Raw genomic sequence first — 22,997 nt, forward strand, 5'->3', positions numbered from 1 at the left:
CTTTCTATCTTTCCTTTAAATTAAGTAGAAATCCTACTGGGAGCCCCCTCTTCCAGACTGGTGGGACATTCAGTCTTGGTCTCTGCTGGGCTCCTATTACCCAGGTTATTCCAAGGACTCAGGATCTCCTGCAATAGCAGCCTGAGAAGCACGCTCTAGTCATGGGTCCTCTCTGGTACTGAAGCCACAGCCATTGTCCCAACCACAGGACTTCCAGGTTTGGGCTCTAAGGGGCCATGCCTGATGCCCCAAGATTGCCAGGGGATAGGTGCCTGCTTCCCTGGTTGCAGGGCCTGAAGACTCTTCCCTTCCCCTGCCTTGGAGACCTCCCTGCTGGACCCAGCTTCCCTGAAAGCTCCCTCTCCCTTTCTCCTTGGGAACACTGGAAATGGACCCTCCCATGAGCTCAGGCTTTCTCAAAAAACAGGAAGAACCTTTGTCTTCGAAATCTCCAAGGCCCTAAAATGGTGAGCAGCTGGCTGCTATCAGCTTAGAATGGGCTGGACAGAAAACATCCCTATGCCTAAAATGCATGAGCCACATGCATTAACAACTCCTACTCTGCCACAGGCCAGTTGTGAGTCCTTGTGCAAGTGATTGAATCTCTCTACCATATAAATTCTTGTTTCCAGTCCTGATAAACTCAAACTTATTGTGGAATAAATATCTCTGTACTCTGGCCTCAGAAATGCAAGATAACTTCTCTTGTTAAGATGCCAATCAAGATGACTCTTACCTGGAATTGGAGAACTTTCAGGTCCAACAGAGATGATGACCTAGAAATCAATGTGGAGGATAAGCCCATATATGCCCACAGGGAGAGGGGGAACCTGAGAGTCACAGCCATCTAGACTTTGGGTCCACCTGCTTCCCAGTCACCTCTCCTAGATGTCTCATGGGTATCTAGATGCAACACATCCCTGTATGCCCTCTTTGTCTTTGCCACAAATCTGTTCTTCCCCCTCAGACCCTCCCAAGGGCACCACTATCTTCTCAGTCTCCTGGACCTTGCCCATTTAACCCAGACAGTCCCCAAGACCAAGCCATCCTCCCTCTGAAACATGGCCAGTGTCCATTCTTCCCACTCTACTCCAGCCCAGACCACCAGCATCTTCCTTGCTGATTCTGCCCCAACCTCCTGTCTAACATCTGCCTGCCTACTTCTAGTCCATTCTACTCCCAGTTTCCAGGTTTATCACTCTTTCTCCTTATTTTTTTTTAAAGATTTTATTTTTAAGTAATCTCTACACCCAACATGGGGCTCAAATTTGTAACCCCGAGATCAAGAGTTGCACACTCTACTGACTAAGCCAGCCAGGCATCCCCTTTCTCTTTATTTGGTTAAAGTGTGTGGTAGTCTGAACAATGGCTTTTCAAAGATGTCCACATCCTAATCTCTGAAAACCTATGAGTATGTTACCTTACAAAGCAAAAGGGACTTTGATCAAAATAAGGAGCTTGAAATGGGGGTGATTAGGGCACCTGGGTGTCTCAGTCCATTAAGTGTCTGACTCTTGATTTCAGCAGAGGTCATGATTTCATGGTTCATGGGATCGAGCCCCGTGTCCAGTTGTGCACTCTCAGCACAAAGCCTGCTTGGGATTCTCTCTCTCCCTGTCTCTCTGCCCCTCCCCCCACTGTCTCTCTCCCTCCCTCCCTCTCTCTCCCTTTCTCTCTCTCTCAAAATAAATAAATTAATTTTTTAAAAAAAGAAATGAGGGAGATTATCCTGGATTATCAAGATAGGCTCAGTGTAATCACAGGGCCTTTATAAGAGGAAGGCCAAAGGGTCAGAATGGAAGAAGGTGACATGATGATGAAAGCAGAGGTCAAAGAGATATGACAACACTGCACTACTGGCTTTGAAGGTGGAGGAAGAAGCCATGAGCTGAGGAATGCAGGAGTCCTCTAGAAGATACAAAAGGCAAGGAAACTGATTTTTCCATAGAACCTCCAGAAGAAACCAGCCTGCTGACTCCTTGACTTTAGCCCCTTGAGACCCATTTCAAACTTCTAGAAATAGAAGATTAAAAATTCGTGTTGTTTTTAATGTGTGTTGTGGTAATAGGTTATTGCAGCAACAGGAAACTAATATAGTGGGTTTCAAGTAGGGTTAAACATACATACATTAAACAAATTAAAGCTGGTTTTATCTGAAACAAAAATCCAGGTGACAGCTCAGATTCCCTCAATGTCTGTGATTGAGTGATTCCAGGTCAGGCTGTCTGAGAAAAGGACACCCTCTGGCCAAATCTGCTTTTTAAAAGCACAGGTAGTTTGATCATGTTCTTCCTGAGTCTGTCAACATAGTGTGGTCCCCAGTCCAGAAACTGACACTGCCTAGGGCATCACCTAGTGAAGAAAGCAACATGTTGCCTGCTCCCAGGGCCGGCACATGGCAGAGAAATTTTCTCAACATGAAAACACCATCTTATCAGTTGCCTGTGTAAGACACTTCCAGGGCTCCCTTTTGCCTTTGGGATGAACTTAAACACCAAAGCATGGCTTCCAAGGACCTGCTTGGCAGGCTCGTATCCACCTCCTCATCCCTGCCCTCTCTGAGGATTATGCAGCTCCAGGAACCCACAGCCTTTGCTGCCACCCCCAGGGCTTTTCCCACAGGGTTCCCTTTGCTTGGAGTGTTGTTCCAGCTCCTCCTGCCCCCTTTGGCCAACTTCTATGAAACGTGAGGCACATTTTTCTGGGACAGAAGTCACCCCCTCAGGCAGGACTTGTTCCTGCCCAGAGCGGGTGCCCCTGACCCGCGAGGCAGGTCTGCCCAGGGTGGAAGAGCCCAGGCCAGGGGGAGAAGAGGCCCCACTGTGATTTTAAGGGCTTGCACACATGTGTGTGGGGATTCCAAACTGGTTTACATGACTCCTAGAACCGTTGCCAGAAGAGACCTCTGGAGTGGGGAAAAAGCAGTTCACCTCCGCCCTATGCTGAACCAGCACCCCAGCCTTAATTAGACCCATTGTATGCATGGGCTCCCTGACACTTGCCACTTGTCCCAGGGCAGATCACTAGTTGCCAGGTTTCAATCCCAGCTCTGCCAGTCACCAGTTGAGCAAATTTCTCAACCTCTGTGGCTCTCAATTTGCTCCTTTGTGAAATGAGGGTAACAATAACTACTACATGAGGATGATAAAGGCTGAAAATGTGCTCAGACTCCTCAAGCACACAAGTTGGTAGTAGACATTGATACATATAATCTCGACCTTGTCTTTCCACCAGGAAATGATGCTATCCATTTTATCAACTAATGAAATTAAATTTTAATTGTGAAACTAGCCTGGGTGGGATGTGGTCAGCCACGGCTCTTGTTCTCTGGGTTCACTTTGTCTGGGTCACAGCACCCTTTCCAATGGACACTTGGATGAGTTGGCCCATTCCACTTGGCTTGTCCCCATGGCCACCAGCATTTCTTGCCCTGGCAAGCTCAGTGACCTCCTGACTGGTCTTTCTGCCTCTACTGTGGGTTCCCCACCCCCATCAGTCCATTCTCCTCACAGCTTGTGACTGTCAGAAAAAAAGGAAAAGAAAATAAAAAAAGCGCCTAACTGATTATTTTACTTCCTGCTTACAATCCTCATGACTCTCCCTGCTCCCCAGGGAGCAATATTTCCATGTACCATGAAATTAGAATCTAAACCTCCTCCTTACAGCAGCCTCCAAGACCTCCTGTGCCCCCTGGCTCCGGTTGACCTCTGTGGCCTCATGGCCTCCCTTTCCTTGAAGGACCAGGCTTGCTGTTATAGTAGGGCCTTTGCGCGGATGCTCTTGCTACCTGGAACATCACTTCTTTTGGGAAAGCTTTCTCTGGCCCTCAGAATAGAAGAGGCTGTTATTCCCATAGCACCATGGGACTCTGGCTTCTGCTATCAGTGGCTTCTTGATTGTGTAGTGATCTGATTAGGGGCTGTCTCTCCAGCTGGCCAGAGAGACCACAAGGGGAGGAACAATGTTTATCTAGTTCACCATGGCTTCCCTAGCACAGAGTCTAGAACACAGTAAGCACTCAGTAGATGTTTGATGAAGGCAGGCAGGCAGGAGGAAGGAAGGAAGAAAGGAAGGAAGGAAGGAAGGAAGGAAGGAAGGAAGGAAGGAAGGAAACCATAGTGCTTCTCATAGGAGTTCTTTTGTGAAGCCTTTTGTAAAGTAAATGATACTTGTTGAATTATTTTTGGTGTAAAAATTGACTTTCCTATATTAATAGCCACATCCTTTCAACATAGTAAATCTATTTTTTTCCGTATCCCTTGCAAAGCCTTTTTTTTTTTTTTTTCCTACACTTAGGACATTTTCCTCCCATTAATTTTTCCTTGTTAAGTGGTTTTTATGACTACTTTGTGCTTTAAGAAAGAAGTACTGCTCGGTATTTAGAACATTCTCTCAGCTTCCTTGGTGAGAAGGTTTTGGCAGCTTTCCCACTGTTGACTATAACCAGTGCAGCTTGGAACACGATGTCACCCCTCCAGAACACTCTCGGACCTAGATAAAACTTATTCTGTGTCTCTACTTGGGGACAAGGTGTTTGGAAACAGCACCTTATGCAACCGAGCCGCTGCAGGGCCGTCCCTTGGAGGCAAATGTAATAAAAATCATGGTGTGTGGAAAATGTGCCCACAGAGTCCTAGGAACTAAAGCTTTTAAAGCTTCTCTGCCAGTAATTCAGCTTTTATTTTATGTTTCTTGGAAAACTGAAGGCCTGCATTTACCATATGTGTTACCAAAGATGCAGGGGAGGGTGGGGTAGTGAAAGGTATCTTGGGCTGGTAAGAATGTCTATGGCCGCCTGGTCAAAGCTCTTCTCTTTGCAGCTGACCTCCACTCGGCCCTGCCTGTGCTCCCCAGGGAGGGATATTTCCATCCATCACGAAATCTATCTCTTTGCTCGCTCACTTCTATGGGGAATGGTATATGCGAGCAAAGTTGTTGGCTGTTGTTACTTTATTTCAGAAATGTGCAGGCCTGAGACACCTGAATTTTTCCTCGAATACTTGAAAGCAAATTATGTGCCGGAACCTCTCAGGCCTGTTCCCAGCGGAATTTCCTTTGAGTGTTCATATCTTGAAACCTTATGTAACCTGACACAATTATCTGAAAAGGCTCGGAATCTAAAAAAACAGCGTTCTGAGCTAGGAATGAAGTTTGGAGCTGGGAAAGAAGTGTTCTCCCCTGCCAGGGGACTGGGTCATACCTCACTATGACAATACCCAATTTACATTCCAAAGAAAAATGCTAAACCCCTGGCACTGTGATCAGTGGGTATACGTGCTACATCTCTGAACAAGGAATCACTTAACGAGGTGCTCAAGGGACATGACAAAAGTCCTAGACCTGACTGGTGGTTAAAAATATTTCGATAACCACCTTGAGCAACTGGTCTTCCTGGGATGGAAGCAAGAGTGGCTTGGGCCCTTTCAGGAGATAACTGCCTCCACTGACTCAAAAATCAGCCTATCTGGAGAGTTGGGGTCTCATGCCAGCGGTTAGCACTGCAAATGGAATATATGCGCCGGTCTGGAACCCATACTTTCACCAAGTGGTCGGTCAGGGTGATTCTGACTCTTGCCCAGCCCAAGACTCCACCCCTCCAGCCCAACCCCCAACTCTAGGAAGAAGGGGAGAGTGAGGACACAAACTCTAAATGCAGACCTAAAGTTGGGGCTCCACCGGGGGATGGCCCCGCATTCTCGAAAGCCCTTGACCCAAGAGCTTCTGTTCCCTCTCCTTTTGTTTCACTTTTAGAAATCCCAACCCTGCTCTCCATTTGCATACCAGCGGTGAGAGATCTCCAAGGAGAACAGGCACCACTCATAGGTGGTTGGCTTTTCAAGGAATTTGCTGGAGAAAATTGTAGGCAAGGCTGTGAACAAAACTCCCCTCCATCTGGTTTCAGTTTATTTAAAAAACAACACACACAGGCCTCCCCACCAGCAATCAGAAAACAGCCGCAGCTTCCCCCAGGGGGGTATTAGCCACCAGGGGTGGGGCTGAATTATATATATGCAAAGAAATTAAACCAGCTAGCCAACAGCAACTAATTTTTGTATCTTTTGCAGTTGTTCTGCCAACAAACAAACAAACAAACAAAAAAGGGCCTAAATCAGGGGTGATAGAAGCTGTAAAGAAGCAAGTTTCAGAATTAGTTTTAACAACTTGCCTTAATTCTACCATTGGGAGACATGTTTCTAATACAAAAGCAAATAAAAAAAGGTTGTTAGTCTTCCACCTGGGTATTGCCAACCCCCTATGCTTAAGGCCAGGGGGGCAGTGTGACTGGATGGTTAGGAGTATAGAGTTTGGATGGCTGTGTGACCTATGGCATGTCATTTAATCTCTCTGAGCTTTGTTTCCTTATGTATGGGAAGGGGATAATGATAGTACCTGCTTCACAGGGATGATGTGAGCATAGTAAATAAAATAAAGGACAAGCAAACCAAACACAAAAACTGGCATACACAAACACAAACACTGGCATACACAAACACACAGTAAATATGACAGAGGATTATGAATAACTCAAAGCCACACTGCAGGATCCAAGACAGCCAGTTTCACCTGGAGTCAGCCAAGCTCTCCTGGCAAATGTTCTCAAGTGGGGCTTGCCTTTCCTCCGGAGCTGGTCCAGAAAACCCTTCCGAGCACATTCTCTTAGTGTCTCCCAAACTCGAGGGCCCTAATCCCCAAATATCTTCCTTCAATCCTGGAGACAAAAGAAAAGAAGTTCAGAGGAGGGTGCATGACAGTCTGGAAATACAAGTGATGCCACTGGCTTCCCTGCTTCATCATTCCCCCTCCCTGATAACCAAAGGGCCTGATTTCCAGTTGCACAGCCTAGATGGGGTACCTCTGAAAATAGGGGGATTTCACTTCATGCCCAGGGCATGCAGAGGTGAATCAGCAATCTCCTGGGCTCCCATGCCACGTGAGTGATGTGCTGGAGACCACAAGCATCCAGCTGCCTCTGGGCTTAGCCCTTGCAAGTCCATGAGCATCTTGGGCCCGGTTTGCCCCAAGCAGACCTCTGCTTCTGTCTCTTGTCTTGATGCAGCAATAGGACTCCCAGCCTCCACTCTTCCCCCATCCCCAAATCCATTTCCTGGCCAATTGGGACAGGGATCTCATTTGCTCAAGACCATTCCCAGCTCTCCTTTGCCCTCAGAATGAACTGTAAGAGGCCACATGTGGCAAACGTGGTCCTGCATTAGCACAGTTCTCAAGATCGGAGACTTTGGACTCAAGTAGGCTGAGTCTGAATCTAGGGAATGGTCTAAGATTCAAACTCAAGTGTACCTGAGTTTAAGACCTTGAACAATTTTCTGAGTGTCTGGAAGTCTCAATTTCCTTGAATATAAAAGAATAATGATGATATCTACTACAAAGGGCTATTGTGAGGCCTCTGTATGCAACCTAGGGAGGCCAGTGCATGGAATGAAGACTCAGGATGAGAAAGGGAAGGAGTGGCTGCCAGAACTACGGAAGATGGTGACACCAGCTTTGGATAAAGGCCAAGTGTAAGGAGCCTACAGGTGTTCAGGGGAGGCATCCAGGGGTAGCTGGACACACAGGCCTGGAGTCATGAGCAAGAACTTGGCCAGAAAGGAGGGTGGGAGTCACTAGCATGTGAGTAGGAAGCTGAACTCATGAGGCAGGGATGGGGAGAACCTGAGCATGAGGTCTCCACAGCCAGAGGCTTATCCACAAGGAAGAGTAGCTCAAGAAAGAGACCAAGAAGGAGAGCCAGAGAGGTAGGAGGAAACCCAACAGCAGTAGTTTCATGGCTGCCAGAAGGAGAAAGGGCTTGGAGCAGTGAGGAATGACCAGCAGGGCAGAGGCTTCGAGGAAGCCAAGTTAACTATAGCAGATGTGTGTTTAAGGTTTTTGGGGACTAGGATGTCATTCTCTGGTGACCTTTGGCGAGGTTGGGAGGGGGAGATGATGCAGAGCTAGAGTGGGGAGTGGAGGCAGGGAGTGGAGATGGTGATTGTAGACTATTTTAGAGAAATGTAGCTGAGAAGAGGGCAGCACAAGAACAGTGCTGGAGGAAAGTGGTACCAGATTAAGGTGGAAGAAGTTCTCCATTGTGGCTCCCAGTGGGAGAGGCCAGTGGTTGTTATGACACCCAGGGGACACAGCACAGGGCCTAGCACACAGTAGAAACTCAATAAAAGTTTGTTATCTTTGAGGATGGGGAGGGATGGGGTCTGGGGCCCGGTGGGGGTACTGGCCATTGGCAGGGAGAGGGGCTCCACCACCCTTGTGCTGGGAGGATGGCGGTGCAGTGCCAGGAGGGAGCAGTGCACCAGGCAGGGCCTCCTTGGGACTTTGCTGCCTCTGAGCTGCACCACCGAGGGAGGAAGAGGTAACAATGGAGTCTTGGCTCCAGGAGCTCCAGTGTGGTCAGGGGACAGAGGTTGAACTCTTGGTGACTGCTGCTCGGCACCGGGCACCAGCTTCTGTTCCTCCCATCCTCAGATCCAGCAGTCACCTTCACTCTACCACCCTCAGAGCCGCGCCCTCCTGGAAAAGCCAGCAGATGGTGCCGGTGAGCTGCCAGACTCAGCTTGAGCCGACTGGAGCTAGCCTGCCAGCCACCCCCCTCCCCAACCCCTGACCCTCTAGCACCAGGGGCAATCTAAGGGTTTGGCTCACCAGGTTTCTGACCAAGGTGGGGGGAGGGAGGCGTCAGACTCAGGACTAAGAGAGACTATGGGCTAAGGGCTTAGGGGTGGGGTGGCTCAGGGGCTCTGAACTTCTGGTTGCCCTTCATTCCTCTGCCCCTGCCAGGCCCTGCCTTATCTACTGGGGCTCCTGCCCTCTGCCCCCCCTTCCCTTCTCTTCCCTGGAGGCCCCTACCAGCCCAGACTCCTGGTTCTGGCAGAAGCTGGTTCTCTGCCCCTGGGCAGGCACAAGCTGGCACTAGGCCTCAGACAGGGTTGGGCCAGCCCCTCCCAGTCATGACTGCCTGAACCACCTTCTTTCTACTTCTAGAATGTCTCCACCTGATGAGGGGTAAGGGTTCAGCTGCTGAGGAGGCTGCAGGGGGCTGCACCATAGATCCTAGGAAGGAAGCCTGGCCTTGGAAGTAGGATGAATTGGGGTGGGGTGGATGGGCACATATAAAAGCATGGCAGATCATTCTGTTCCAAAAGACCCAAATCACATAAGACTGATGGGTCTGTCCAAGGTGGCAGAGCATCCCAGAAGATAAACCGGAAACACCTCTCCCCATCCCAGCCATCCTGTACCATGCAGCCAAAGGCAATTCCCTTATACCCCCTCTAAGCAAGTCTTTCTCCTCATCATAGCCTTCCCAGTGAGCCAGAATCCTTCATGTTTCCTTCCCGGGACAGTGTAGGATCCTGCTTTTCAGTTTCTGTTCTCACCTTGCTGTCCCACTTCCACTTCCCCTACTTTCAATTCCTCTTTGGGCAAGTGCTGGTACTACCTGCATGGGCTTAACCTTGAAGACTGCCTGGGACCCCCTGCCCCATCTCCTCCTCTACACCCCCTCCCCAGCTCCAAAGGGAAGCCCTTAATTTGAAAAACCATAACCAGACTTTCAGTAGAGTGCCAGAGTTGTGTGTGTGTGTGGTAGAGGTGGGGGGGAGGGGTTGTCCCATGAATCCACAGTCTACAGATCAGGTCAGGAAGCCAGGCCAAGGATGCTGTGTCTACCTGTGAGCCTGGGCCATAGATTTGGGACAATAGGAGTCAGCACATTTTGGAAAAGGAATGTTTCCCTGACTTTCCAAAGGATGACCCAGACTGAGGGAGAGTCACCAGAAGCATACACAACACACACAAATGTACTCACATGCACATACAGGGTCATGGCACGGGACATGGACACAAGTGTACACAAATACAGGCACACAGGGTCATGTACTCAAGGTAGGCACATCCTCTCCAGGTAAGTCCTGCCTCCTAGGGCCAGGGCTAGCCTGCCATCTGTGCTTATAAGAGGGCACAGAAGTGGCTCTGGGCAATTGAGTCCTCCACCCAGAGCCTCTCCTCTTAAGTGGCTCCCAGCCCCCTCCCTAAGACCCCCCTGGCCCACCAGGGAGCCACACCTGGGTGGCAGAGAAGGTTTTGGAAGAGGCATTGCCTCAAAGCCCTGGCACAGAGCCTGAGCACCTAAGATAGAGAATGGGCACAGGGCTGGGGGGATCCATGACCTCCCAGGACCTAGTGCAGGCATAGATGAGGCACTGGGCAAAGTCCAAAGGCCCACAGGAAGCAGGGACTCCTTCCGCCATGAGCTGCACCTACTGCCCTCAGAATAGGGCCTGGGAGCCAGGTGCTGGCACCAACTCCTAGTGCCTGGCAGAGCCCTAGCTTGGATGCCAAACACAGGGTGCCAGACACGGGGGTGGGCAGGATGGGGGGCCGCTGGGCCACACACAAACACAGATCTTCATACATACAGGTAGGGAAATGCACCCACATTCACAGCACTTATTTTATAACCTGGGGAATCATGGGAGTAGGGCAGGGAATTACCTTGTCCTAGAGGCTGCCCTTACTGACTCCCCAGGTGTCCCCATTGGCCTGGTCCTAGAAGTACCAGTCGGAGGGTGGGCTGGAGGTAATGCGAAGCCTAGACACTTTCTGTGAGCCCCATCCCCCGCAACACACACACAAACGCACACACACCTGCACTCCCACACACGTACACTTGTGTGGCAGGAGGAGGTGGGGTTGGTGCATCCCCAGGACTGGGCCCTGAAGGAAAGGGGGAAGGCGGGGCAGAGACTCCCTAGAACCCGGGCAGTCATCTTGCTCCCTCCAGCCCCCGCAGCAAGCCGGTTTTGTGGCCGCCGCCAGCTTAGGTGTGAGCGCGCGTCAGGGCGTGTGTGTGCGCGTGGGACCTGCGGCCGCGCATGGCGTGGGAGTGCGGCGCGTGTGCCCGCGGCGGCTGCGGCGGCCGGGTAAGGGCGGTCTGTTTCCCCGCGGGGTTCCGGCAGGCCCGGAGGTCGCGGCGGTGCTGTCAGTGTGAGAAGCTGAGGGAAGTTGTGCTTGTCCTCAGGTGTCCTGAGCAAGTGTGAGCTGGGTGTGCTCACCTGGGAGCGGCGGCTCAACTGCTCTCGCAGCGTGGGGGTGGGGGTGGGCGCAGGGGTGAGCAGATGCAAAGCACTAGGGCTACACAGACTGGCCTGGTTCCCGGCACGGTCCGCGGCAAGGCGGCTCCCTCTCTAGCAGCAACTTCGGGACTTTGTTCCGGCTTCTTAGAAAGCAGATCTGGCCGCGGGGGCGGGGCGGAGCGGGGGAGGGGGGGCACCTGCCCGCAGGAGGGTGCGGGGTGCGAAGTGGAGGGAAGCCCCGCCCCTGCCCCGCCTCCGCCCCGCCCTCTTCCCGCCCCCGGGGCTCTTTATAAGCTCGGCCCGAGGGCGAACAGAGAAAGCGAGTATCCCTTCCGCCCCTGGCTGGTGTCCTCCTGCACGGCGCGCCCCTCGCTCCGGCCTCAAGTCCCTTTCCCTGCTCCCCAGCCCGGCCCCCGCCCCGCCCCGGCCCAGCCCAGCCCGGCCCGGCCGCCATGGAGCGCTGGCCTTGGCCGTCGGGCGGCGCCTGGCTGCTCGTGGCGGCCCGTGCGCTGCTGCAGCTGCTGCGCGCAGACCTGCGTCTGGGCCGCCCGCTGCTGGCGGCGCTGGCGCTGCTGGCTGCGCTCGACTGGCTGTGCCAGCGCCTGCTGCCCCCGCCGGCCGCACTCGCCGTGCTGGCCGCCGCCGGCTGGATCGCGTTGTCCCGCCTGGCGCGCCCTCCGCGCCTGCCGGTGGCCACTCGCGCGGTGCTCATCACCGGTGAGTGCGCGGAGCGCGGGGACTCCAGGCTCGAGGGCGGGACCAGACACCCAGAGGGCTCCCCTCTAGCGCGCCAAGGCAAGGCGGGACCCCCAGCACAGGAATGGGAGTGTCGTTCTCCCCTGGGTGCCGGGAGCGAGCCAAGTAGGAAGCGCAAGGCACCTCCTTAAGTCCGGGTTAACTACCTGCCGCTGTGGAGTGCTGGAGGGAAAATGAGGCCGGGAGTGGGCAGGTGCGCAGGAACAACTGCTGGCTGAGAAAGGTGGAACCTCCCGGAGTCTGAGGTTTATGCTATGCCCCTCCCCAAGAGAGCAGTCTTGGGGCAGGGGGCAGTGCTCTGAGGGACTGAAGAGGATGGTCACCCCTTGGATTCTGCCTAACATGCCCACGTGGGACGCCTCATCTCCTCTTCCCCAGGGCCAGAGGAAGGCGCTTAGATAGGGAGTTGGGGCACCCACTCCCCCTCCCCCGCCCCGTTTGCTGGGGTCCTTGGAATCCATAAAAGCTTGAGGTCACCATAAGAGGCAGCTGGGCATTCAGCTGCCTCTTAGAATGTGCCACCCACCCCCAAACTGCTGAGGTAGCCTTCCAGATCTGCAGCCAGCACACACAATGCCACCTTCCTCCTGGTCTTCAGTGCCCAGGAAGGAGGTCGTGGAGAGCTGTACTCAGGTGCCTCTGGTTGCCTGGCAGAGTTCCCTTTGTCTGGAGCAGGGAATAAATCTGTCACCAGAAGGGAGGGGGGGCGCACTGAGACCCAGCCGGAAGCGGGGAGGGAGAGAAAGGCCAGGGGGCACTGGCTCCATTGTATGTGTGGGGGGAGGGGCAGCCTGGTCTCTCCCCCCCCAACCCCCATGGCTTTGGACAGGTTCTCAGAGCCCTGCCCTCACCACCAGAGTGGCTTCCCAGAGGTCTTGGTCCAGTAGGGGGCCCTGTATGATCACAAGGACAGACCTGGGAGAACTCAGAGGAGGCCATCCTTGAGCTGGGCATGGGATGATGAGTCAAGATAGGTGAAGTGTGGAAGGTGTTTTGGATCAAAGTGTGGATGTGGGACAAAGGCTTGAGGCAACAATGAGAGTGGCCTGGGTAGGGGACAGTCAGTAACCAGCCTGGCTGCTGAGATGTGGTGTGATGTGAGGTTGTTTCCTCAAAAGGGGCCTTGAATGCCAGGCAAGAAGGTTGACTGTTGAGGTGGGGTGGGAACACCGGTGGCACTAGGGCTTTGGGTTTCAGCAAGAGGGTGGAGTTAGAGCAGGGGTCAGGTTTGATGAGTGGAACCTGAATTCAGAGTCTAGTGTGAAGTTTTAGGGGATTGAGGAAGGAAAGATACAGTGGCCCTCCTGGTCTGAAGCAGGAACTAGGTTGCGAGCTCTGCTCCCAGGGACTGGGCAGCTCCCCTCCTGCCGTCTAATTTGTGAGTTGCCTCAACAGTATCTGGGCCATCTGCTGGTAGTAGTGACTCAGTGGGCAGACTTTCCTGAGATCTCCCCTCAGGCCTTCATGCTGCTGCTGTTACTTCTCCTTGCCTTGAGCTGGAGAGTGAGGGAAGAGGAGGGATGCCTTCTGAGGCTTGGGCTCCTCCATATCTGGTTGTAAAGCCCTGCAATGGGGGAGGGGAAGAGTCCTGCCCAACCCACTCCTGCTAAGCATCAGGAGTAGACCAGCAAGCTTCCCGATGTCCAAACACTCTGCAGTTTCCTCTCTCACTGACTGACTGCAAGACAAATAAGTGACTAGGCCCTGCCTCACCTGCTAAGAACAGTGTCTTCAGCCTGCCAGAGCTGCTACCCACCCCTCCTTGAGAATACCCCTGAGAACCACAGCCCAAGGCTACATCCAGAGCTCAGCCGTGGAGTCAGAGTTTGGGCTGAGTGGCTGGGTGCCATGTGTGCACATCTGCTCATGGATGGTGGCTGGGGGTCTCCTGGGAGTGAATCCCTGTGTGAATATGCAGGCAGTTTGGAAGTGTGTGTACAGGTGTCTGTGTGCAGATAAACAAGAGGGTGTGCGAGGCATGGGTGACTGTTGGGACTGTAGAGCTGAGGCTCTGGGAGGCCTCAGTTTCCCAGTGAAGGGCCCTCCAGAGTAGGGAGCTTAGGCAAGTGGACACACATGTGCTCACTGGCCTCCCCCAGCCAGGCTTGCCCTGGAAGGACTTGTCAGCCCAGCCCAGCCCAGCCCAGACTGCCTTAGTCTGCAGGCCCCCAGCCACACAAAGCCTAGTTCACAGCCCCTGTCCCAGCTTTGTTCTCTGCCTCAGCAGAGGGGGCGGGGCTGAGGTGGGGAGGGGCTGCAGAGCCTGTCCAGAAGTGAGTGGGACCACCAGGGAGGCAGGCTCCAGAGAGCCTCCTCTCACTGGCCTCCCCCTCCCCTTGCCACCCTCAGAGCCAGGATCTGGATGGGAACAATCAAGGAAACAGGGTCTTATCAGACCCCCACTCTGGCTCTGCCTGGTGGTTCCACTCTCCACATACCAAACACAGGAAATTAAGTCTCCGAGAGTGGTAACTGACCTCAGGTCACAATTGTTGGGTGTGGGAAGAGATTCAAATGCAGGTCTGTTCTCTTCTCCATCCATCATCTTCCCTGTCCTGGGGGCAAGTGGTCTGGGGCTCAGAGAATGCCCCACTGTTGCCACTGATTGGAATTCCAAGAGTGGGGGTCAGTGGTGAGGTAGGTATGAGCCTCCAGCTTGCCTAGAGCCTGGAACAATAGTAGGGTGCTGGTGGGGAAGGGAGGTGGGGCTCAGGTTGTGATGATGGGAGCAGAGGGCTTGGGGCTTCATCCCCAGGGTTGTGGGGGCCTTGGAAAGGCTTTCAGCCGCAGAGTGATATTGTCAGTTTTGGAAAGATCCCTCTGGCTGCTGAGGTAAGAGAATGGATTCAAGGGGGCAAGATGGGACAGGACCAAAGAGGGGGCTGCTGCCTAGTCCAGGTAAGAGGAAGAAGCCCGGGCAAGGGCAGCGAGGCTGAGCAGTAATACTGCACAGGCAAGCTTAGACCTGATAGCAAAGCAAGCAGGACACCAGGACTGGTACTGGGTCTCGGGCTGACCTCCAGTAGAGTCCTGATCTTACTCTCTGCTGGCTGAATGACTTTGGGAAGCAACTTAGCATTCGTAGGTCTCAGTGTCCTCATCTGTAAAGTGGGAATCATTAAGCCATGTTTGGGGTAGCTCTGGGGGGTCAGGGAGGTGACAGTTGTAAGAGAGCTAGTGCTCAGCCAGAGGGGCAAAGCCTACAGAGATGGACCTGGGATGGGAGGGAAGGCTGCTGAAGACTGGGTATCCAGAGGCCTGGATCCTGTATGGACCCGGATGATCCTAGAGTTGTCTCAGGCTGGACTGGGCCACAGTGGGAGTTCACTGGCTGCCCTGCCCTGGCCAGGCTGTGACTCTGGTTTTGGCAAGGAGACGGCAAAGAAGCTAGATGCTATGGGCTTCACGGTGCTGGCCACCGTGTTGGAGTTGGATGGCCCTGGTGCCCTAGAGCTGCGTGCCTGCTGTTCCCCTCGCCTAAGGCTGCTGCAGCTGGACCTGACCAAGCCAGCAGACATCAGCCGAGCACTGGAGTTCACAAAGGCCCACACCACCAGCACAGGTCAGTGGGCCTAGATCCCCCAGGAGAGGGTGTGCTTGGGTGGGTGTGAATGGGCGGAGGTTTGCTGCTGGGCAGACTCAACTCTGAGCTTCCTTTCTTTGTCCCCCTTCTCCGTGCCCTCAGGCTTGTGGGGCCTGGTCAACAATGCAGGCCACAACAATGTAGTGGCCGATGTGGAGCTGTCTCCAGTGGCCACATTCCGCAGCTGCATGGAGGTGAATTTCTTCGGTGCGCTTGAACTAACCAAGGGCCTGTTGCCACTGCTGCGCCGTTCTAGGGGTCGCATTGTGACTGTGGGCAGCCCAGCAGGTGAGTGCCCTTCCCTACTGGAGTAGAAAAGGTGCTGCTGCAGAGCAGGGAGGGTTGCTGGAGCCCCTGGTCCATGCTGAGCTGCCTCCCTCCCAATCCATTCCCAGGAGACATGCCATACCCATGCTTGGCGGCCTATGGGACCTCCAAAGCGGCCATGGCACTGCTCATGGACACATTCAGCTGTGAACTTCTGCCCTGGGGGGTCAAGGTCAGCATCATCCAGCCTGGCTGCTTCAAGACAGGTGGGCATCGGGTTTGGGATACGGTGTGTGGGTGTGTTCCTATCTGGGGTGGAGTCAGGTCTAAGGAATGGGCCTGGCTCTGTCTGGAGGCAAGGATCGGTTTTGAGGTAGACTGACCTGAGTCTGGCTTTGGCTTCCCTAAGTGAACCCACCCTGACCTTGTGGCTCCTTCCTCAGAGTCTGTGCAGAATGTGGGCCAGTGGGAGCAGCGTAAACAGCTGCTGCTGGCCAGCCTGCCCCGAGAGCTGCTCCAGGCCTACGGTGAGGACTACATCGAGCACTTACATGGGCAGTTCCTGCATTCGCTGCGCCTGGCGCTGCCAGACCTCAGCCCAGTTGTAGATGCCATCACCGACGCACTGCTGGCAGCTCAGCCACGCCGCCGCTATTACCCAGGCCGTGGCCTGGGGCTCATGTACTTCATCCACTACTACCTGCCTGAGGGCCTGCGGCGCCGCTTCCTGCAGACCTTCTTCATCAATCACTGTCTGCCAAGAGCACTGCGGCCTGGCCAGCCTGGCTCTACCCCAGCCCAGGATGCAGCCCTGGACCCAGACCCAAACCCAAACCCAGGCTCTTCCCCCATGACAGCCCAATGAGCAGTGCACACAGATGGCCTAGCTGCTCTCGCAGACAAGGTCCCATGAGCCCTTGGCCCTCCCCTGGGCCATTGTGACCCCCCCAAGTCTGCCCTAGAGCCTGGCCTAAAGGACCCCAGCCCTACCCACTCAGTCATTGCCCCAGGCCAGGCCTGGTGAAGCTGAGGCTTCCCAGTGAACCTCCAGGCCTTTCTTCTGCTTCATGAGCCCACACAGACCCTCCTGGGCACAAGGCTCCACCCTGTAGCTTGGAGAACCCAACTGGATGGGGAGTTTTGTGCAAGACTTAGCTGTAGCCTTTGACAGGATCCCGCAGACAGTGCCTCTGCAAACTAAGGAGTCACTGGGTGGGGTGGGGACCACCCTCAGGATTTTTTCAAGGCACCAGTGCCTCAGTGCTGCGATTCAAAGGGTAAATCCTGATTCTTGACTGGCTCAAGAATTAGGGTCCCGACCACCCACCCCAAACCCCCCTAGCCATAGGAGGTTCCATACCCTACTTGCCTGATTGCCACCTTTTAAATAAAGACAAATTTTTATTTCTCCTAGAATGGGGGAGATGCTGTGTTTGGAGGGCATGACTGTCTGAGTGCCAGTCTATGACTGTGTGACAGATTGGGAACTGCCTGGGGAACCCCTGGTGGTCAGCATGGGCCAAGGCTCTGGACAAAGATTCTGTGCTTCATACCTTTTCCTGTTCGTTGACTGTGGGCAGGTCATTTATCCACAGGTTTGGGTTTCAGCCTAGTGAAATGGGGGTAATGCCCTTGGACTAGGGTGCAGTGGGGCTCATTGAGGCAAACAGGGAGATCTGTGGCCCGCTAGGGCCAGCACCCAGTTCCACAGCCCTGTGTGAGCCTCCAGTGACTTCCCCCATCCTGCAGAACCTGAAAGCACAGAGAGAGGGCCAGCAAAGGAGGTAGAAAGCTTGGAGTGGGGGTGGCTTGACAAGGATGGCACCCAAAGGAGACAGACAGCCAGGCTTAGAGAGGGCAGTTTATTGTCTCAGAGGGCAGAGCTGAGGGACAGGGTGGCAGAGCTATTTCCCCTATGCCCCAAGGACACACTCTATCCTTCCCCTGGGCCTTGGCTCTGCGGGTGACCCACAGAAGGGAGAGGAGGCTCACGCTGCCCCAGGGGTTCTCAGGGAAGCACACAAAGTGACCACATGCTTCTCAGGCGTGTCAGTGGCTGTAAACATAGGGCTGAGGGGGCCTCCTTTTTTTTGGGGGGGGGGGAGTTGGTCCAACCTTGGTAGGGGGAACAGGTGCCCAGCCCCTTTTCAGGCCCAAGAACCATCCCAGGGAGGGTCAGGAATACCGGCAGCCACTAGGACAATGTGCTATCCCCCAGGGCAGGCATGTGAGCTGTGGGCTTGGTCACAGCACACGCAGACACACACACTTGTGGGGAGCCTCGGGCCAGGGCGCTAGAAGATGGGGATGTAGTTGTCAATCTTGGCGCGGTGGCGCTGGGCAATGCACTCGGCAATCCATACGATGTTGCGACATTCTTGCTCCTTGAGCTTCACAAAGGCGTAGAAAACACCAAAGTGGAACTGGTTCAGGAAGGCCAACTTGTTCAGTTTCACCTATAGAGAGAGGCAGACGTGGTGTGCAGGTGGCCGTGATGGCAGAGTCAGGCCTGGGCCACCAACCCCTCCCTATGACAGGCAGGTGAGCAACCCCTCACCTCATGCTCGAAGAATCGGTCTTCCAGGGTCTTGTCTCCGGGGTTGCTGCCTGCACCCTCAAAGAGCAGCTTATACTCCTGGCCCAGAAAAGGGATGGGAAGCATGAGCACAAGGGCACTGTTGGGTGTGGGGTGGGGATGCAGATGCCAGTATGCCCGCCCATCATCCTGTGGCCAGGGCACTCACCGGGTAGTAGTCGGCCACGTTCTTGACCTGCTCATAGTCATCAGCCCGAGCCAGCTGGGCCAGACCCTCTGGGTACAGTCTCCCGCAGTGTGGAAAGAGCTTGGCACGGTCCTCCTTGGAGAGCTCTGTGCCGAAGGAGTTGATGGTGATGATGAAGGCTCGTCGGTCGGCTTCAAACTGTGGGGCCAGTACACAGGCAAGGCGAGAGGGAGGGGGAAGGAGGCAGCAGCCAGTCAGCTGGCGGGGCTTCCCCCAGGCCCAGGCTACCAGGGACTAGTGGGCAGGAAGGTGGGCAAGCACTCACCTCCAGGATGGGACACATGGCATCGGCTGTGGTCCCGCCCAGTAGGGTGCAGAACTTGTAGAAGGACTCCAGGTAGGCCTGCGCAGAGCATGGGGCTCGCTCAACTCAGGCAGGGAGCTGGGGGACTTGCCAAGCCGTCTCCTCACAGTTGCCTCTTTCCCTCCCCAGTCCCTTGCATGGTGAGTCCATACATCACACCCATCAATTGGCCAGGGAAGCCCCCATGTCAGAACCTCGGAAACATCTGCAAATTCCAACTATTAATCAGTTGGCCGGCTGCCTCACTGCACCCAGGAGCAATAGAGCAATTTCTGACCTACTGACGGCTTCATGGTGCAGTGCCCCCTACGTGCCCTTATGTCCTCATCCCGCAGAGGACCAGGCTCAGAGAGGGGGTCTGTCTGCCCCCAGCTGCTCTGCCTGCCTTTCCCCCAAACCTCCCCTCCTCAGCCTCAGAAAACTACATGTTGATGAGCTAGTGAAGGAAGGTTACTCCTGAGAGTTCATGGAAGTGGCCTGGACTGGGTGCCCTGGCCCCTCTTGGCACCCCACCTCACGGAACTCCTTCCATCCCCCAAGCAGCTCCCAGGCACCATGAAGCAGGAAGCAAATGTCAGCTCAGTTCCTGCTGAGGAATGGTTATTGCCTGCACAGACGTCAGCCCTGCAGTGCAATGGCTGGACACATGGGCTGTGGTGGGAACGAGCACTTCCTGCCCAGGCAAACTGGATCTTCTGGGCATGAGGAAAAGACAGGTCAGCCCAGTCCCTCGTTTCCTCCCAGCACTCACTCATAAAAGTGGCTAGGCACAGGCTTCCTTCCCCAAACCTCTCTGTGTCAAGAGAGGGGGGGGATGGTCTTGTGGCCCCTCTGGGGAACTCCCTTCACTCAGATCCTCCTGAGTCCCTTCTGGTGGCATGGTCACAGGGACTCTGGCTCCACAGGCTAGAGATTATTCTTCAGAGTTGGGGCTCAGGGCCAGGAGGCCTGGAAAGCTTTCAGTACCAAGGTCTGATCTCCAAGGTTCAGAGACCTTTCTACCCACCACAAGCTGACTTGGGCCACAGGCTTTGCTCCCCCAAGGGAGGAGGTGAGATGAAACCCAGGAGTCCACGAGCACAGGCATAGCCTGGCCAGCAGCACTGGGCAAGCTGTGCTCAGAAGGCCTGTGGTGACCACTGAGGTCACAGGAAACAAAAGTCTAGAACAGGTCAGAGAGGAAGAAGCCTGGAAGGGGAGAGTGGACCCCAGCATAATACATCCCCAGGAATCAGAGGGCTTGGGTGGTAGAAACAGCTGCCAATCCTACCATGGCTCACTGGTAATTCAGTCCCTCTAGGACTGTCCCCAGCCACTTTCTTCCCCATGGCCAGGCCAAGTTCCCCATGGCCTGCCCAAATCTCGAGGCCTGCCCCAGTGGGGCTTGCAGTTCCAATCTGTGGGGAAGCCACCAGCCTTCACTGAGCTATACCAATCCCTGGAAAGGCTGACCCTAGGCTCAGAGGAGATGATGGGACAGGCTCAGACTCTCTTCTGGAAGTTAGGGCAGTTGAAGAAACTGGCAAGACCTCAAAGGCTCAGGTACCAAGGTTGCCTCCCCATCCCCACCCTGTCCCCTGGAGCCTGCTAGTCCATGGCTGCTGTACCAGCTGCCTACAGTTCCTGCCTGCCAGGCGGCTGAGGGTCCATCTAATCTCCCATCTGTGGCCACTGGGCTGGGACACTGCCTGTCGAGCGGGCAGTCTTGGCATGGCGCCCTCAGCCTCGGATCAGTGTTTACGGAGCTGGTGTCCGGCAGCCCTCGCCAGTGACTCCAGCTAGAACCAGTCAGGCCCGGTGAGGGTGTGGGTGAGGCTAGGGGGACAGCCGCACCCCTCACCCTGTCTCAGGGCAGGGAACCGGCAGCAGGCCAGTTGGGCGGGCAGGAGCACTCAGATCATGTGCGCATGCACATTCTCGGCTGATTGCCTGGCCTGCCTCCCTGTTAGCGGGGCAGATGAGAGCACGTGCTTTGCAAACAGGCTGAGCCAGGTGTGATCCCAGTGCTGCCAGAGTATAGCAAGTGGTTTCAGGCAACCCACCCTGCTTCTTTGAGCCCTTAGTTTTCTCATCTTACCAATTCAGATATTCATGCCTACCTAGCTCCTAGGGTGATCCTGACGATTAAAGAAGTTGACGATCTTCCTACCTCTAGTCTCTCCCCTCTACTCCATGCTCCACACTGTAGCCAGAGGGGGCTTTCTGATGATACTCTGCCCTGTTGCAAACCTTTATTGGCTGACCCTGCCCACAGGATACAGTTCAAACTCTGCCCTGGCACTCTAGGCCCTCGGTGACTTCATCCTGTGTCTGCCTCTTTTTCCAGACCTGTCTCCTGCTGTCTATCTGGAACCTGCACTTCCATGGCAAACTGCCTGTCACTTGGCCCATGCTCCATGCTTGCTTCTGCATGGGCTGTTCCCCTGCCCACACCACTGCAACATATGCAGGCTCCTCACCTACTACCAGACCTCCCCTTGCACTCTGGCCCAGATTCCTGGAGGGAGACTGGAGGCCTAGCCTCTCAGGCTGCAGCTGAGTGTCAGCCACCTAGCTCCAACTCAGGCAGGAGAAGACACTCAGTGTAAAGATCTGATTGCCAGATGTTCTCAGGGTTAGGTCAGCAGGGCCTGTGACTTAGGTTATACTCAGTCCCCCTTCAGGGCCTGCCTACTGCTGATCCATGTTCCTGGCTGCAGCCCATCAGTACCTCACTGTGCCCAGAGCCTAGTCTGTCCCAAATGTCCTTCACTGGTCCCTGGCCGGCCCCCTTCCTTGGCTCCCAGCCCTGCTCCTAACCTCTTTGGGCCAGGGCAGTGCTGACCCAGGAATCCCAAGCTCACTCTGTCTCCAGGGGTCACCAACCTGTGCCATAGTCAGGGGTGAAGCAGAAAGTGGTTAAGAGATAAGGATGCTGTGACGTGGCACTGGCTCTAGGCCTAGGAACCTGAGAAGGATGTGGTGACCTGGCTACACCTGGCTGGGTCCCTCCCCCCATCATAACTAAGCACACTGTTGCCTCTGCTCAAATGCCTGTCCTTGCTGGCAACAGTCTAGGTGGGGTAAACCTGAAAGCTATGGCCTGGGTGGCGGCCCCGTGACCCTCCTGGATGCAGGGGGAGTGGCCATCCAGGAGCCAGCTCTGACAGGCCAAGCTGTGGGGCACCAGCCACTCCTGCTGATCTTATCAGGGCCTGCCGCAGGCGCCACGAGATGGAGAACCTGTTCCATGCAGCCTGCGCCCATCATGGGAGCCAGAAAGTGGCTAAGCCTGCGGATAAGGTTAAGCCTGCGGGATAGAAGCCTGGTGCAGCTGCGTCCTGTCCCAGCACCCCACATAAACCACGAGCCCACCATACCGTGGCCCCACCCCTGCCCACAGGCCAGCCCCCACCTCTGATGAGGGCACTACCTTGTAGAGTGTGTTCCGGATGATCTCGATGTTCATCTCATCAAGGTCCTGCTCTGAGATGCAATCCTGGAAAAAGGCCGCTGGGAAAGAAAGACGTGGGGGTGAGGGTGGGCGACTAGATTCAGCCTAGGCAAGAATCCTGCTGCTGTTTAACCACCCCTGCAGGGCATAGAGGGCCCCTGTCACAAGGCCCAGCTGGCCAGGGGGTGGGGGGCCTCCCGAACCAGCCTGGGCAATTGCCTTGCAAGTGGCAGAAGCAATACACTGGGCCATGTACACTGACCTGAGCTTCTCCTGCATCCTTGCTCCTAAAACTGATTTATAAAGGAGGCGGCCAGCCATAACATGATCTAATCGCCTCTGGGGCAGACCCAAGCTCAGACCATGCCAAAGACAGACTTGCATAAGAGGCCATGACATCCTCCTTTCTTGAGGGGCAGCTGTGGATTTGGGGCCTGATGCCCATGTATCTGTAACCCCCAGGGGGGGCCTGGGGCCCACATTTGGAAAACCAGCCTACTTCTTAAGGAATGAGCTGAGTGGGCCTGGACCAGGGACCCAGAGGGCCACTGTCAGGCTGAAAGTAGAGGCCAGAACAGAATAGAGCTCCCTCCCCTGACAGGGGCCCACAGACTCTCTAGTCTGTCTCTTCTTTAAAGATGGAGAAACTAGGGGGAGAGAGGGAGCAAAAAAAAAAAAATAAATAAAATAAAATAAAATAAAATAAAATAAAATAAAATAAAATAAATAAAATAAAAATGGAGAAACTGAGAAACCACAAATAGCCCAGAACTAGCTCAGA

The 22,997-nt window shown here is 54.6% G+C and overlaps 2 protein-coding genes across 2 annotated transcripts in view; one reads left to right on the top strand and one right to left on the bottom strand.

Moving 5' to 3' along the window:
• The first annotated feature begins 11,423 nt into the window (after positions 1 to 11,423).
• HSD11B2 (hydroxysteroid 11-beta dehydrogenase 2) lies at positions 11,424 to 16,963 on the top strand. Its single transcript, XM_042917677.1, has 5 exons — positions 11,424 to 11,807; positions 15,196 to 15,408; positions 15,532 to 15,717; positions 15,825 to 15,962; positions 16,140 to 16,963. The coding sequence occupies exons 1-5, from the start codon at positions 11,543 to 11,545 to the stop codon at positions 16,559 to 16,561; spliced, it is 1,224 nt and encodes a 407-aa protein (XP_042773611.1). The 5' UTR covers positions 11,424 to 11,542; the 3' UTR covers positions 16,562 to 16,963.
• Positions 16,964 to 17,544: 581 nt separating this feature from the next.
• ATP6V0D1 (ATPase H+ transporting V0 subunit d1) overlaps positions 17,545 to 22,997 on the bottom strand; it is a 38,992-nt gene continuing 33,539 nt past the window's right edge. Inside the window, exons 4-8 of the mRNA XM_042917678.1 lie at positions 22,196 to 22,275; positions 18,745 to 18,822; positions 18,441 to 18,617; positions 18,254 to 18,331; positions 17,545 to 18,152 (exon numbers count right to left, since the gene is read on the bottom strand). Coding sequence (XP_042773612.1) covers positions 17,991 to 18,152; positions 18,254 to 18,331; positions 18,441 to 18,617; positions 18,745 to 18,822; positions 22,196 to 22,275 — 575 coding nt within the window. The 3' untranslated portion in view covers positions 17,545 to 17,990. The remainder of the gene's footprint in view (positions 18,153 to 18,253; positions 18,332 to 18,440; positions 18,618 to 18,744; positions 18,823 to 22,195; positions 22,276 to 22,997) is intronic.

This window comes from Panthera leo, chromosome E2, assembly GCF_018350215.1.
Source record: "Panthera leo isolate Ple1 chromosome E2, P.leo_Ple1_pat1.1, whole genome shotgun sequence".
Taxonomy (NCBI): domain Eukaryota; kingdom Metazoa; phylum Chordata; class Mammalia; order Carnivora; family Felidae; genus Panthera; species Panthera leo.

What these genes read in the sequence shown, in the direction of transcription:
- HSD11B2 (XM_042917677.1), top strand. Translation starts at nt 11,543, where the DNA reads ATGGAGCGCTGGCCTTGGCCGTCGGGCGGCGCCTGGCTGCTCGTGGCG. An exon ending in GGCCCACACCACCAGCACAG is followed by an intron (nt 15,409 to 15,531) that starts GTCAGTGGGCCT and finishes CCGTGCCCTCAG; the next exon opens with GCTTGTGGGGCCTGGTCAAC. An exon ending in GCCTGGCTGCTTCAAGACAG is followed by an intron (nt 15,963 to 16,139) that starts GTGGGCATCGGG and finishes CTCCTTCCTCAG; the next exon opens with AGTCTGTGCAGAATGTGGGC.